Source organism: Priapulus caudatus, unplaced genomic scaffold (genome assembly GCF_000485595.1).
Source record: "Priapulus caudatus unplaced genomic scaffold, Priapulus_caudatus-5.0.1 Scaffold910, whole genome shotgun sequence".
Lineage (NCBI taxonomy): Eukaryota > Metazoa > Priapulida > Priapulimorpha > Priapulimorphida > Priapulidae > Priapulus > Priapulus caudatus.
Window position 1 is genome coordinate 116,378 of NW_014577971.1, and position 15,509 is coordinate 131,886.

Here is a 15,509-nt window from a genome sequence, read left to right on the forward strand (position 1 = left end):
ACAAGGCTTCGCGCCAAAATACATGCATGCACGTGCAATAACACAATCGCGAAGCTATTAAGTTACTAAACAATGCCCTTGCGTGCGTCCTTCACGCTGAGTGTATAAATATCACGCGACAAAGTGATACATTGTTGCGCGCTTCGTTCTAAACCAGAGCACTGTCATTGCGCGACCTTGCCGGGCCTCCAGCTGAGGCGGTGGGTCTAAATCCTATTGTGGCTAATGCACCACGCCCCTCCGAGCCGGCTACCCTATCTCGCCGTGCCGCCTACTCCTGCCGCCGCCCTCGGCGAAAGCCCCACGTAACCCGGCGCGTGGCAGTTAGCCGCCGCGCTCGCGGCGCACACTATTTACTCTTGGCGCGCACTATTTAACCGTCGGCGCGCACTGTTTACTCTCGGCACGCACTATTAACCCTCGGTGCGCACTATTTACCCTCGCCGTGCACTATTTAGCCGGCGACGCGCACTATCCACCCTCGGCACGGACTATTTAGCTGTCGGCGCGCACTATTTACCCGTCGGCGCGCACTCTTTACCCTTGCACGGACTATTTAGCCGTCGGCGCGCACTATTTACCCTAGGTGCGCACTTTAATCATAACAATCACCGTCTTTCATGACGCGGGTGGGCGCACAAATCAGGCTGCCGCTACAGTATGCTGCATGCACCGATTAGTGAAAAGTAGATTGAATTGTGTGCGGAATTAATGTGTCCATCATTTTTCTAAGTGGTGTGATCCAGGACACGTCGATTTTAACCATATGCAGGCATCTCCACGAAAATCCACAAACCATGAGTGGTGTTTCCGCCTGAGACGCGATGCAAGAAACATTATAAGTAGATAAATGCCGTAACTTTTGCGCGTGAAGCGCCGTGCAATTATTACGACACCGTAGCTTTGTGACAGCGGTATCTATGCGCGATGTTTCGTACGGCGGACTGTGGGCTGCAACGCCGTGGGTATAAGCGATGTGACTTAATTGCTTGTGTGTGGCAGGTTGCGAGCAAAGCATGGCAACGACTGGGCAGCCGTCGGCGCAGAGCTGGGCCGCAGCGCGTCGTCCGTCAAGGACAGGTGTCGTCTGTTCAAGGACACGTGCAACTCAGGTATGCATTAATTTACTGCTGTATGCTTATGCACTGCTGTGTCCCATAATGAATAATGCACTGCCCTGTCTCATAATAAACAATTCACTGCAGAGTTTTATAATGAACAATGCACTGCCCTGTCTCATAATGAACAATGCACTGCTGTGTCTCCTAATGAAGCTGAAGGGGTCGTTGTCGTATATGTAGTACCCGAGGTGTCGGGAGTATGTCGCCTACGCCTACTCCCTAACCCTAACCCTAACCCTAACCATATCAGATATAGTTACCTCGGGTACATATTATACGACAACGACCCTTCGTGCCCTAATGAACAATGCACTGCCGGGGCTTATAATAAACAATGCACTGCCGCACTGCCCCGTCTCATAATGAACAATGCACTGCCCTGTCTCATAATAAACAATTCACTGCAGAGTTTTATAATGAACAATACACTGCCCTAGCTGTCTCATAATGAACAATGCACTGCTGTGTCTGGTAATGAACAATGCACTGCCGGGGCTTATAATAAACAATGCACTGCCGCACTGCCGTCTCATAATTAACAGTGTACTGCCCTGTCTCATAATAAACAATTCACTTCAGAATTTTATAATGAACAATGCACTCTGCCGTGTCTGTTAATGAACAATGCACTGCCCTCTCTCATAGGCCGCATTCACACGTAGCAAGAAATTCGGTATTTAGCGTTCACACGAGGCAAAATGCGCGGTCCAAGAAATATGGTATCTAAACAGAGCCGGTATTTGTTGAAATCGCATTGTTCGCTTGATTGTTACTAAAGCAGCTCGCAGCTCGCAAATACGAATAATCAGCGTGTGAACGCTCGGCCGCGTATTTGTCGCAGATTCGGTATTTTATAAATACGAAGTCTCGTGTGAACGAGGCTATAATAAACCATTCACTGCAGACTTTTATAATGAACAATGCACTGCCATGTCTTATAATAAACAATACACTGCTGTGTCTGTTAATGAACAATGCACTGCCATGTCTCATAATGAATAATGCACTGCCGTCTCATAATGAACAATAACTCTCCGGGTCTTAACTCAACAACTAGACCTCTTTTGCAACAGATATTCCTTATAACTTTGGTGTTTTTTGTTTTGTTTGTTAGGAATTTCATCGCAGTAAGTATTTGCTGCCAACATTAGGAGCAAGCAGCAAACTGACCATTGTAGGCAGAAAAACCGCTGCTTGTTACCCTTAATTTCGAACCCTGTTTTCCCATCACACGGTGCCCCTTGTTCGAGACTGTCCCCATCACGCATCCTCCGGCGTTTGCATCTGCAGGGAAGTGGCTGGCGGAGGAGGACGACCGACTCGCGGAGGCAGTCTACGAGCTGACGGGGCGGCGGCACGGCGAGAACGTCACGCAGAACATCTCGTGGGCGGCGGTCGCGCAGCGCGTCGTCACGCGCACGGAGAAGCAGTGCCGCACCAAGTGGCTCAACCAGCTCAACTGGAAGCAGAAGGGCGGCGCTGAGTGGACGCGCAGCGATGATGCGACCCTCATGAGCAAGTAAGTATGGGGCTCAAGGGGGAGGCTGGCTGGGGGAGGAACTAGGTGGGAGAAGAGCTTGGTGCATGGGAGGGTCCGGTTTGGGGAAGGGCTGGGTGCGTGGGAACCGGGTGGTGCAAGAGCTGGTCGGGAGAAGGGCTGGGTGAAGAAGGAGCTGGGTGGTACAAGGGTTGGTCAGGGGAAGGGCTGGGTAAGTGAGTCAGTGAGTGGGGGGGGGGCAGGTGGCAGTTGGCAGAGAGGCTGGACAGGGTGATGGGATGGGGTTAAGAGGATCGAGCGATTGGGTGGGAGTGGAGGTGCTGGGGGTACTGTGTGTGGGAACGGTGGGGTGAGGACTGGGCAGAGTGGGGTGGGGTGTGGGAAATCACAACAAGCGAAGTGGAGTGGACATGTAACGAGGAACCCGTACTCATCAGTGAGTACGATGTGGGGGGAGGGGGGCACTTAAACGATACTGTGATGATCGTCGCTTCCTCTTCAGTGAGCCGACTGCTGTCCGCCTGCACATGTGTAAACCCACCTGTCATTAGAGCGTGTGTTGCTTTTGTTTTGCTCGTGTGCAGGATGAAGGAGCTAGGTGCCAAGGAGGAGACAGACGTGGACTGGGTGCAGCTGTCAAAGGGCTGGAGCAGCGTGCGTTCACCACAGTGGCTGCGCAGCAAGTGGTGGAACCTGAAGCGTCACATGCCCGCTTACCAGCTCATGCCGTTCCCAGGTAAGCCTATCCTCCAACCCCAAGTGTGAGAAGTCACAGTGTGCAGTGCCATCCCGCGGTGTATCGGTTTATTATCTATATGTGTACAGGGTCACCTACTAGTGTTACAGAAATTGTCAGATATTTGATTAGCAGCTTGGGCATAGGTAATCGGCAGCTATGTATGACAGTACACATTCCTGTGGCATTCCCATCCATAGTGTGGTGGATAATAGCAAAGCACATGATAATGATGATGATCATATGATGATGACAGTATTGCATATGCTAGTGCTGATGGTGCTGCTGCTGATAATGGTGCTGCTGCTGCTGTTGCTGATGATGATAATGATATTGACAATGATGATTATAATGACGATGATTATGATGATGATGATAACGCAGTTGAGAGTGGTGTTAATGATGACGATGTTAATGATGTTAACGATGATGCCTGCAGATATCGTCGAGCACCTGTATGCGGAGAATGTGCTTGGCTGTCGGATGACAGAGGCTGGCTCCTCGTCGTCACGCACCAAGCCCATGCCGCTCGTCAGGACTGTCTACACGCTCGGTTCCGACGCGGAGTTCACCTCGTCCGACAGCAAACCCGATGGCATCATCGTGTCCGCGGGTGAGTCTGAAAGTCTTAGACCACAATTTAAAAAATCTTTGTTTGCCCTCACCTGACCAAGGCTGAAAAGTTTGGGTAGGTAGGTCGGCTTTTTTTTTTTTTTTTGAGGGTGGGGGTCTTTTTACAAATTCAGCCTGGTGTCTACATGCTCGGGTGTACTTGTGTGGAGATACCTTTTATGTTGAATGTTTCTTTTGCTTGGTACATATAATGTATTGCCTACAGATTTATATAATGTACAGTGATACAATTTGTTTAAAAAAATAAGATCAATAAAATTTTTTGAGTCGGCCCCTTTTTGGCGGGTCGGTCGGGTGAGGGCAAACAAACAATATTTTTATTATGGCCTCAACGTCTTAACGGTTTTTATCGACGTTTATCGTCACCGAACATTTATCGGGTTTTTTTTCGGGCAGCTCTGCCCCTGTAGTGCCCAGCACTTTTGCGAGAAGGAGAACGAGCGAGGGATTCGTGTGGTCGGTGGAACGTAGCATCTATATTATGGGCATACTTTGGTAATAGACAGGCCTCCTCTGTGATGACGTCTCTATACTGCATATAGCGTGCGTCATATGTATTGTTATACTCGCTACATTGCCTTAATAATTACATTATGTTATAGTTGCACTCGGTATGAGCAGGCCTCCTCTGTGATGACATCTCTATACTGCATATATATAGCGTGAGTCGTACGTATTGTTATACTCGCTAGATTTTGTTGATTCATTAATTAATTATTACATCACGTCTCAGTGTGCTCACTGAACGACGATGAGCAGGCAGACTCGGGCACTGACGAAGCGTCGCGCATGGCTGCCTACCACATCCTACCAGAGACGGAAGGAGATGACCAGCAGTACCTGATAGCGCAGCCGTCGGGCGATAGCAACTCCGCCGACACCAGGCAGATCATCATCCAAGCACTGCCGGTACGCTGCGCGGCGCGTGCGAGTCCACTGACTAGTGTCGAGGCTGCAGCCATCTTACGATGAGACTTATAGTAATAGCATAGCATAGCAGTTATTTATTATTTCCGTCCCTCTCTCTCTCTCTCTTTCTCTCTCTCTCTCACTCTCTCTATTTCTCTCTCTCTTGCTCTCTCTCTCTGTCTCTGTCTCTGTCTCTGTCTCTGTCTCTGTCTCTGTCTCTGCTCTCTGCTCTCTGCTCTCATGTCTCATGTCTCTTCTCGTTTCTCTCCTCTCTCTGCTCTCTCTCCTTCTCTCTCTCTCTCTCTCTCCCTCTCTCTCCCTCTCTCTCCCTCTCTCTGCCTCTCTCTTGCTCTCTCTCTCTCTCTCGCTCTTTCTCTCTCATTCCTTCACCTCCATGCATTTCTCTATTCATTCACTCCAACGTGCCCTTGACACTGTTACACAGAGCAATGAGAATGTGACAGTGGAGAGCACCAACCAGCTTCGTCACATCATGATCGATGCTGCTAGTGGTGTCGCACTCGGTCTCACGGGCGACGGAATATCTGACACCGACCTTCGCGCTCTGGGAATCGCCACCGAGGTGACGTGCACACGGTGACGGTCAGATGCTATCTGTTTTTCCCATTGTTATGGTTGTTACAGTGGTTGCAATGTGTATTCCTGTTGAAATAATAGTAACTGGCACCGGAAAATCAACTGTCGTTAGAAAATTTGTTAAACAAAACTGGCATAATCAGAATTGGTACAATATTTACAATGTTGCGATCGAACTGAATGCCACACAGCTTCCCTTTGATTCATCTATGATTACAATGTTTATGATTCTATAAGAGTGAAGGCAGTATCCACAGTCATTATCAGTTGCAAACTGCGGCTATGCATTTACAGAATTTAACCATCAATCGTCCCTACTTTACTTTTTTAGAATCGGTCCGAACTGTTTAGCAGCCACCTTCTTTTAGTAGCATTTTCTACTTCCAAACTTTCTGCACGTCACTCTCGTTCATTGCTGATCCTGCGATTCTGAACATTTCAGGGAAGCTCCGGCGCGCAGCTGGAAGCTGTGGCACACGAGGAGGATGAGGATGCTGCGCTGCAGACAAAGCAGGATGAGGCCCTGACGGATGCGGGAGGTGGCGGCGGCAGCGAGGCGCTCTCTGCGCACGGCGGAGAACAGCCGAGGAAGAGCGACGTAAACGGTAAGAGGGCGTCTGCTACGCCGTGCATCGCAACGCGAGTTATTTACAGCGGCGACAAACCCGGTCAATTAATTAATCCAATGCAGCCTGCGCCGATAGCGAAAGACTCGTATCGAAATAAGCTCTGTGTTAGACATGAGATTACTCACAATCTTTTCTGTAAACATGCTTTAGTGTCAGAGAAGGGAGAGAGAGATTCGTATTCTAATAAGTTCTCAGCAAGCGAATGCTTAAAATGCCTCCTCCGAGCATAGATCAGTATCTTGTGTAACAGTAATTGTAACAGTAAATGTAACAGTAACAGTAAGAGTAAAAAAAAACATTAAAAAAAGTAACATGTAGTGTAACAGTAAGAGTAATAAAAAAAACAGTAAAAAAAGTAACATGTAGTGTAACAGTAAGAGTAATAAAAAAAACAGTAAAAAAAGTAACATGTAGTGTAACAGTAAGAGTAATAAAAAAAACAGTAAAAAAAGTAACATGTAGTGTAACAGTAAGAGTAATAAAAAAAAACAGTAAAAAAATTAACATGTAGTGTAACAGTTGAGATTCATCGGCTTCATTCACGCGTTGACAGCGGCGCACGATGACGCGCAGACGATGGCGGCGCAGCAAGCCGGTGATGCCGAGAAGTTTCACTCGGGGGAGGACACTGCGGCGGGCGCGCTGGCGGTGATGGTGACGGATGCAGGGAACTTCAAGGAGGCGGTTGCCACATCGCAGTCCAGTCCCAACTCTGACATGCTCAGCTTACGTACAGGCGAGTACTGAATACGCCATGTTTTTCGCGTACAGATATTTTCGCGAATTCAGACATGACGGACAATTTCGCGAGTGGTTAATTTCGCGGTCGGTGAATTCCCGAATCGGTGAAGAACGGCGTGTTGTTATTTTCGCGGTCGGGGGCGCGTTCGCGAAACTTAAACCATCGCGAAATATACAGGGTATACAGTACCCCAAGAGCTACCCGTCCTGTGATGAGCAGTGCATCACAACTTGGATCGCACCTGCGTATGCACTGAACGCTTATCGTACGTCAAGCCGACTCAACCATAGCAGCAGAACTATAGCAGCTGTTCCCCTGCAGAACCCTAGCAGCTAAAACTATTTTGTTAGATTTCAACCATCCCTAAAATATCACCTGTTTCAGGTTTAAATTATATATTCGGATTTTTTAACGCTATTAAATAGAAACTGGCAAGATTACGGGTTGTACTCTGTTGATTTAAGTTGAAGCCTTTCTAATGTTGCTCCAATTGGAGAAGGGGTAATATAGGCCTATTTTGCTGTTTAGATCCGATGGTAGCAGGAAGACAGAGTCCTATCCTCGATACAGCAGCAACCACCATCATAGACACGGACTAGTGCACCACACAACCTAACAGCAGCAACCACCATCATAGACACGGACTAGTGCACCACACAACCTACGCAAGCAAACAGTCCTGTCGTATACACAGCCATGACTGACCAGTGCACATGATACTCGTTGCAAATTGCTTTACAGTGCTGCAGTAACTGTTTAGAATTTTAATATGAATTCATGTTTATTGCAAGAGAACAGTTTTAACAGTATAGGTATAGTAGTTAGGTACTCTCTGTGGTGGAGGTGAGCTCCTGATCTCTCTGTTGTAAAAATAACATGCATCACTCTGCAGTTGTGTACGTCACGCCCTCAGGAATGGATGTCGGCATCATATTGTAGTGCATTCTTGTAAACAATATGTATCAGGTAATCCTTAGAACAAGAACAGAGCTATTAAACTATAATACCGAATTAAATATATCTGCATTTTGTTGCATTATAATATTTATTTTGAGTTTTTAATATTTACATCTTCATTATCATAAATATTATTGATACACTATTGATACTTTATTGATACATAGCTATCAATATCCGGTATCTTAAAAACAAATCTTAAATTATAGTTTTATCTGCGAAAATAACATCGCTCACTTTTCGTTGGTGTTACCACCTTGATTCGTCACAAGAATTACCAATATGTCGCTGGATACCAAAAAATAATTACACAAGATCTGCAATAATTTGACTATTTCCCTCGTCTCTAAGAAGTTGCATCCAATACTTCAGTCGCATACTTTGTGTTAGCAATTGACATAGCACAGCCATTTTGTGGTCAATATAAAATTCTTTGGGAATGACACGGTACCTCTTCGACCAGGCACGCTGCATTTATAACCAGCACGGCACTGTCATCAGAATTGCAATTGATTAGGGCTACATTATCTATATATAGGTTTATCTGAATTCAAAAACCAGTAATAACTCCTTATCCTCATCACTATAGTTACTACAAAGCAAAATGCCTAGCTTTCTGATACATGTATCTACTTATGCAGCGTAACAAGATAGTTTACCAGCACGTTACGCTCGCATAATTACCTGCCTTTTACCCGCAATCCCACGTAATATCAGCCATGAAAAACAGGTTCACACAAGACTGCGTGAATGACATTTGCTGCTAATGCAGAGTTGCTACGGATTCTCCACACTGCCAGTGTATCATTTGCCCTTGTGGAAGTAGCAGTTGGCACAAATGCAGATGAGCAGCACGCATAGCGTATTGTAGTAGATCATCAACCGGAACTTTGGATCCAGATCTCCCTGCCTGTACCAGTTTATCTGAAACGCGGCATCGCAGTGACGTGAGGGGAATACGATAAGGGATGAAATCTGCTAAGATTCGACTAGAGAATGACTGCAGCACAAACTATTTCTACCCCTGATTAAAGCGTGTATTGCGGGAATTTTCCAGTGTTTTCCTCATTTTCATGATACCTACCGTTATTGCTTGAGTAACAGCAATTGTCTAGAGTAACGATAAAATGTCTTAGAACCTTCGTATTCACCAAATCCAATGAAATCATGCACAATTACAATTTTGCGTTCTGTTTCTGTTTACCGTTGCCATCTCTCGGACTTTCTCGCGGTAGCGCGAGACATCTATCACGGTGCAGTAATGCATACCGTCGCACCGTAGAAATCAGGTCAGAGTGTAAACACAGACGTTCATACTAGCGTAAACAGCAGTGTAGTACTAATGCCACGTAAAGTCTGTTATTAGAGAAGCTTGTGGATATCAAACATTTTCTTAGGACATGGCCTAATGGACAGAGTGAAAAACTTTTTTGTTTCAGTGCTGACCTAACATTTTTATCACTTTATTGAAAGGATCATGAAATGTGCTTTCCACTGACATGCGAAAAGTAAGTGTCTGATAACATTTTGACCCTCAAGAGGAGGGTTAAACATGGATTCTTGAACTGCCTCAATGATGTCACAGTGTTGTCATATTCATGGCACATCCATAATCTAGAAAGCCTGGAAAGCCATATAATAGCCGAATGGGCACAGCACAGGCGTCACGGCTCAAAGGTCCTTGGATCGAATCCCATCAAAAATAAGATTTTTATTATTTACCTGTTTTCTGTATTTTTCTATCTTTATCCATTTAACTATTTTTTTCCAATTAACGCAAATATTTACATGATTTATTTACAACAATTTAATAACAACAAATAATTTTTACAACAATTATTATTTATTTATTTTTAATAGGGTTAGGGTTAGGGTCACAATGCACAATAAAACAGGAGTTTCAGGCACGCTATTTGTATCAACCAATGGGATTTGGGAGGTATGCAGAATGCAGAAGGTTGCTGAAATGTGTACGCAACTGCGAATCTGCATATCTGCACCTAACAAAGGTGTCACTACGCAAGACTTAAATGTTACGTTTATAACCGTACCAAAAGACCTCAGATGAGCCCAGACGCTCTGCGGCTCTTGTTCTATGCTATAACTGCATAGAATCTTGGTGTTTTGAATGTTGGTATAATCAGTGATATTTCCAATGTCAGGTGAGACTATATTCAGCTATATTTAGTTTTTCTGAGCCAAAAAACTCGCAATACATGCTTTAAGAAGAAGAAAAAGAGATGGTCCTGTGGACCATGTAGTTTGAAATTTAGATGGTCCTCCTAAATTTTAGATGGTCCTCATAAATTTCAAATTGTTCTCTAAAAGTAATGTCAGGCAAGCGTAAGAAATTTTACATGGTGATAAAATGGTTTAATTATTCACCTACAATGAATCTATCAAACGATACAGTAATTGTTTATTCACTTTAATAGTATATAATATTGGGTAATAAAGTTGTTTCAGTAGAATTTAGTTGAACCCATAACACCGGACTATAGCATGTCTCAAATATGGTATCGTAAAATGGTACCGTAAAATGGGACCAAAATATTCAATGGTCCGTCGGACCATTGATTTTGGAAATTTGATGGTCCTCCTGATTATTTGATGGCCCCGGACCATCGGACCATCGCTTATTTCGACCCCTGCCTATGAATACTCTCAATCCACTCTATCCATAAAGATATTCGAAAGCAGTTGGCATTACGCTAGGCACCAGATTGTTTTTCGTCCAAACCAGTTCGACGATGTTAATTTTAATTCATTAAAGACATGGGTGTTAAACAATAGAGCTTTCATCACTTCCATCTCAGCAGAAACGTTTGCTGTTTTTGTCAAGCTATTCTCGATTGGTCGTACATTGGGGTCAACACATGTTTTGAGAGCTCATCTGGAGTATGATCGTGACGTCACACATGAACTCGGCTATCTCCAAAGGTGAATGCATACAGCCCAGAGACAATAGAACACTAATAGTTCTGTATCTAGGAATGTTCTGAATATACAATATATTCTGATAGTAATCTTTTCTAGGGTCTCTGCATTCACATTTGGAGATAGCCGAGTTCGTGCGTGACGTCACAATCATACTCTGAGTTATCAAAACGTATGCCGACCGTACATTGGATCAGTACCTGGATGCAGGCGCCACCTATAGTAAATTGTGTAAACATCATCATGTGCACCTAATTAAATCCCGATTGGCTGTCTCACTTAGGCGGCTTTTAATGAAATTGTCAAACGTTTCACGAGTACAAGTTACGAATCTGAGTAAACAGGTTGACTGTGTCTGAAACTGAAGGTCTCTTCAGTGTAACATCGTATAACAAGTTGTACTTACCAGTAGGACGTTAGAGGCGCAGATCAAGACGATGCAGATGGCAAAATACACGTTAAGACCTAGCGGCGGCCATGATGGAAACGCAAACGCACTGATGAGGGTGAACTGCAAGTTATCCACATCTGGCTATAAGATGCTATTCTATATACTAGTATATTTTTCTATAGGCACCCACGTGTGAGCATGATACACATCTCTGTACAAATTTGAGTGAGAACATAAAAATGGTCAATTGTCTCTCATATAGCTTTAACGACATAACAATGTGAGAATTTTACATAGTATAATTCCACGCGTTCACTCCATTTGTGAGTACTAATAACCTAACATGATACTTACGACCACAAGTATCACAGTCAAGGCTCCAACAATCAGGTTTACCATGCGATCCTAAAATGGAAATTCAGAAATTACAAAATAACCAGTTAATAAGTTATAATCCATTGAATCAATCATCTGAGTGAAACTTATCTTAGTGGAGTGAATTAGCATGGTGAGAAACACACACAATAATGTAACACAGATCAAGAGTAGGAGTTCTCTAGCTACCTTATAATACCCTTACTCTCTTGTTCAGTTTCATTATTACATGGCATGAAATTCCAAAAGCAGTTTTTTACCAGCCCTCACCATAATTTACCAGCCCTCACAAATTTTTTTTTTCTTCAAAAATATAGATACGACTGTTTCACTGACTCTTGCTTGTCCGAAAAATGTTGTAGTGTGCGGCATCGCGTAGTAGCTGTTGAACAGATTATAATGCAGATCGTGAATGATGTCCAAAGTGTTTTTGTCAGTGTCATGTTTCACGCTTGCATTCTCGATTTCAAATTTGTAAAATGTTGATAAATTATGGCGTGCTATCCTTCAGATAAAACAGGCTATTTGCTCATTAATGCTATAAATAAAAATGTAGGTACTCGCTAAGACGGCTGAAACCACCCGGATCGGAGGGCCGGTGTTTTGCCAATGTTACTGCCCTCTAAATAATTTGCCAGCATATGCCGGTGGGCTGGTGCTAATTTTGTGCCCTGTTATTATATCTAGGTGAGGAATTAAGTGACTGAAATTAATAATGGACCATACTGCCAAAATTATGGTTAATTTGTAAAAGATACACATCTCTAATTAATAAACATATTTGTGAAGTGTCACAGGGGATTGGCTGAAATGCAAATACACCCATTGACAGTTCTGCGCCTATGTTCTGCGCCATTAGTTACGCATCTCCGCGAGAGCCCGGATGTGCGAGTAAACTCCGCAATATTGTTTATCTCGATGCGTTATCTGCCTTGCATACGCAGGTCGCTCACCTTTGTGTCGAAGAACAGTGCACGTAGCAGAGAATAGAGCACCGATAATGGATGACCTGAGTGACATGACACTTGATACATTTAAATTATGGTCAATGCATGCTCTAAAAGTCTTTCTTAAGCCAATATGATCCGTTTGAGCAGCCCTTCACACTACACGTTAACGCCATTGTTCGCCCATTTTACTCGCGCTTTCTGGGACGGAAACTCCTCCCGACCTTTGACCTTAGGCTAAGAGCATGCGCAGTGTTAAACTGTCAACGGGTGTATTCAAGTCCTTACAGTTGATATAAGCATACAGAGGTCACTTGACCTAGCTATCAGTATCAGTCTAGCATGATTGACGGACAGCCTTAGGCAATCATTGTTGTGATGCGATCTTACACGTCCTACAACTGACACAAGTGCTGTAAAATTGACATATTGGCACACATGCATGAAACACATGTACAAACTGGTCTAGCTTGATAGACTGAGCAAGTGTGTTCTGGGGGGGGGGGGGACTATATCTCACTCATACGGATGGCTCAGTTTAAACTTCTATTTATGAACTTCCTTTTTTGATGTTACCACTCGTACTTCCAAGTTGAGATTATTTCTATGTATGTATACTGTATATGTGTGACACTAATCCTCCAATTTCTAAACTAAAGAGGGCTCTATAGCAAGTGTCATCATTGCTTACCCTGGGTCGTGATTCCCCGAACAGTGGCTTGTCAGCCATGTCATGGTAGAGTGGCGTATGTTCAGTCATTTCTGCTGTTGCTTCTTTATTTCTCCGCACACAAGTCGACTGTCATCATTTGGACTAAAACTGTATAAAGTACAAAAATAGCTCGATAGGATAACTCTCGTACATCAAAATATTCTCTTCCTTCCCCAGTAGTGCTGAGAGGGTCTATGTCCCCCGGGGTACTGCCGGAACGTACCCTGGGTACCCTGGGGGACATAGACCCTATGAGCCCCAGTAGTAGTTCATTATAAGATTGAAAACATTTTTTACTGCAATTTTTAGTGTTGAACTTCAATCCCTCCTCGATTTCAAATCCCTCCTTCTTCCGATCTTCGGTACATGATGATGTATTATGCATGCGATGTATACATGTATGACGTATCATGCATGCGATGTATACAAGATGTATCATGCATGCAAGCTATACAAGATGTATCAGGCATGCGATGCATCGCATGCCTGATACATCATGTATAGCTTGCATGCATGATACATCATGTATACATCGCATGCATGATACATCATGTATAATGATGTATCAGGCATGCGATGTATACATGATGTATCATGCATGCGATGTATACATGATGCATACTTGCCTGCGGCCACTGTACACAGGCTATAGTACTAGAGTAGAGAGCTAGTACTGATACTACTTATACTACAACTTGTACTACTACAAAGTATAACTATATACTTCTAACCTTAGCAAGACCGTTTGTTGGAGCTAGGTTACCAGGTAAATACAACAATGTAACCCAACACAACGTCACAAGTACGGTACACGTTAGATCTAGAACTATAGCCCTTCGCTCCGCCACAGCTGTCTGTCGCGAAGCGCTATACATGTAGTTCTAGAGCTAGGTAAACGTACGGTAGGCCTAGCTCCAAGAAACGGTCTTTGCTAGGGTTAGAAGACCTTGTGTATATTGACCCTAGTCACACAGCCTGGTCGGGCTACGGAAGGACTCCTAACCCTAGCAAAGACCATTTTTTGGAGCTACGGTAGGCTTAGCTCTAGTACTAGGGGGGGGGGGGCGACTAGATGACCGTATGGTCTTTTCGCCATCCCTTCACTGCACGTTATTTATATTTTGTTAAAAAAATCCTTGTATCTGCTGATATTGAAAGTGGTACTATAGTACTATAGTACAGTTGCCGCAGGCAAGTATACATCATGTTAAACCGACCAGGCTCTCCGAGGCTAACGCTCCATTAGGAGTGTTCCCAAGTTTGATATGACTCCAAACTTGTTGGAACACTCCTAATGGCCAGAGTATCACCCCTCTCCGGCTGTTACACGGCGTAGGACGTCTCGCCAACGTAGTGTTAAGCGAGAAGGGAACTTGTGCTCGTAGAGTCTATGTCCCCCTGACCAATGTGTGACCTGGCTCGTTTAGCTATTTTTGGCTAACCCTGACCCTAACCCTAACCCTCTATATATTATATATTATATATATATAATATACATTATATGTAGTGATGGGATCGGCTGGAATTTACATAATCATTATCGGTTTCCCTTAACCCGATCGATAATCGATTGATAATCGGATAATCGGCTTAATAATAGCATAGATTTAATTTAATTTCTACTTGTAACATTATAACATCATTCAATATTATCAGTTTTTATAATACATGTCAGGCCTATTAACATCTTTAAAGGTTGCTGTATGCTATATTCAATGTCTGTTCCGTATCACAGTATTTAATCATAAAAGAAAAGGTTAAATGCCTTATTAAAACATTAAAGTTTTACAACAAAACTTGATCAAGACATGTCTTTATTATAGTAGTAACGCTTGTTGTGTGTTCTAATAGTGTAGGCTGGTAGCTCGAGTTAATGTCCTGCCGATGGAATATTCCTCTCCAACATAAATGTAACAAACATCGAGAGTAGAACTGTCATTCTACGGATAACATCTGGGATCGTAGTCAAACCAAAACAAAGACACTGTCCAATTTGTCCATGCTCTATAAGTCACTAGTACCTCTGCCAATCAGACAGGACCTATGTTGAACAGTGATCTCATGGTAGGGTGTCTCTGGAGTACACCACTGATAGCACTTCTAGCTTTCCTACCATATCATGTCCATGATTGCCCTATTTATAATTTAAAAATAATATAAATCTTTTTATTTATTTTTGATAATCGATTTATTTGTTTTCATAAATCGATTTATCGATTTGGAGACTATACTCTGATCGAATTTCGATTATAATCGACTCATCGGCGACATCACTAATATAATATTATATATATATATACATATATTAGCCAGAATAGTTAATTA

General features: G+C 43.6%; 2 protein-coding genes across 3 annotated transcripts in view; one reads left to right on the forward strand and one right to left on the reverse strand.

Annotated features, from left to right (window-relative positions):
* The window catches only part of LOC106814347 (cyclin-D-binding Myb-like transcription factor 1), a gene marked incomplete in the record, with an annotated part of 18,524 nt that extends 10,639 nt beyond the window's left edge, over positions 1 to 7,885 (forward strand). The window contains 5 exon segments of the mRNA XM_014818649.1: positions 4,722 to 4,897; positions 5,343 to 5,480; positions 5,937 to 6,099; positions 6,677 to 6,859; positions 7,394 to 7,885. Of these exon segments, the coding sequence (XP_014674135.1) occupies positions 4,722 to 4,897; positions 5,343 to 5,480; positions 5,937 to 6,099; positions 6,677 to 6,859; positions 7,394 to 7,464 (731 nt within the window).
* A 2-nt stretch (positions 7,886 to 7,887) lies between these two features.
* LOC106814349 (transmembrane protein 243-like) overlaps positions 7,888 to 15,509 on the reverse strand; it is an 8,963-nt gene continuing 1,341 nt past the window's right edge. For both annotated transcript variants that reach the window (XM_014818654.1, XM_014818655.1), the window contains exons 2-5: positions 13,164 to 13,292; positions 11,505 to 11,555; positions 11,166 to 11,270; positions 7,888 to 8,746 (exon numbers count right to left, since the gene is read on the reverse strand). In XM_014818654.1, the coding sequence (XP_014674140.1) occupies positions 8,627 to 8,746; positions 11,166 to 11,270; positions 11,505 to 11,555; positions 13,164 to 13,232 (345 nt within the window). In that variant the 5' untranslated portion in view covers positions 13,233 to 13,292 and the 3' untranslated portion in view covers positions 7,888 to 8,626. The remainder of the gene's footprint in view (positions 8,747 to 11,165; positions 11,271 to 11,504; positions 11,556 to 13,163; positions 13,293 to 15,509) is intronic.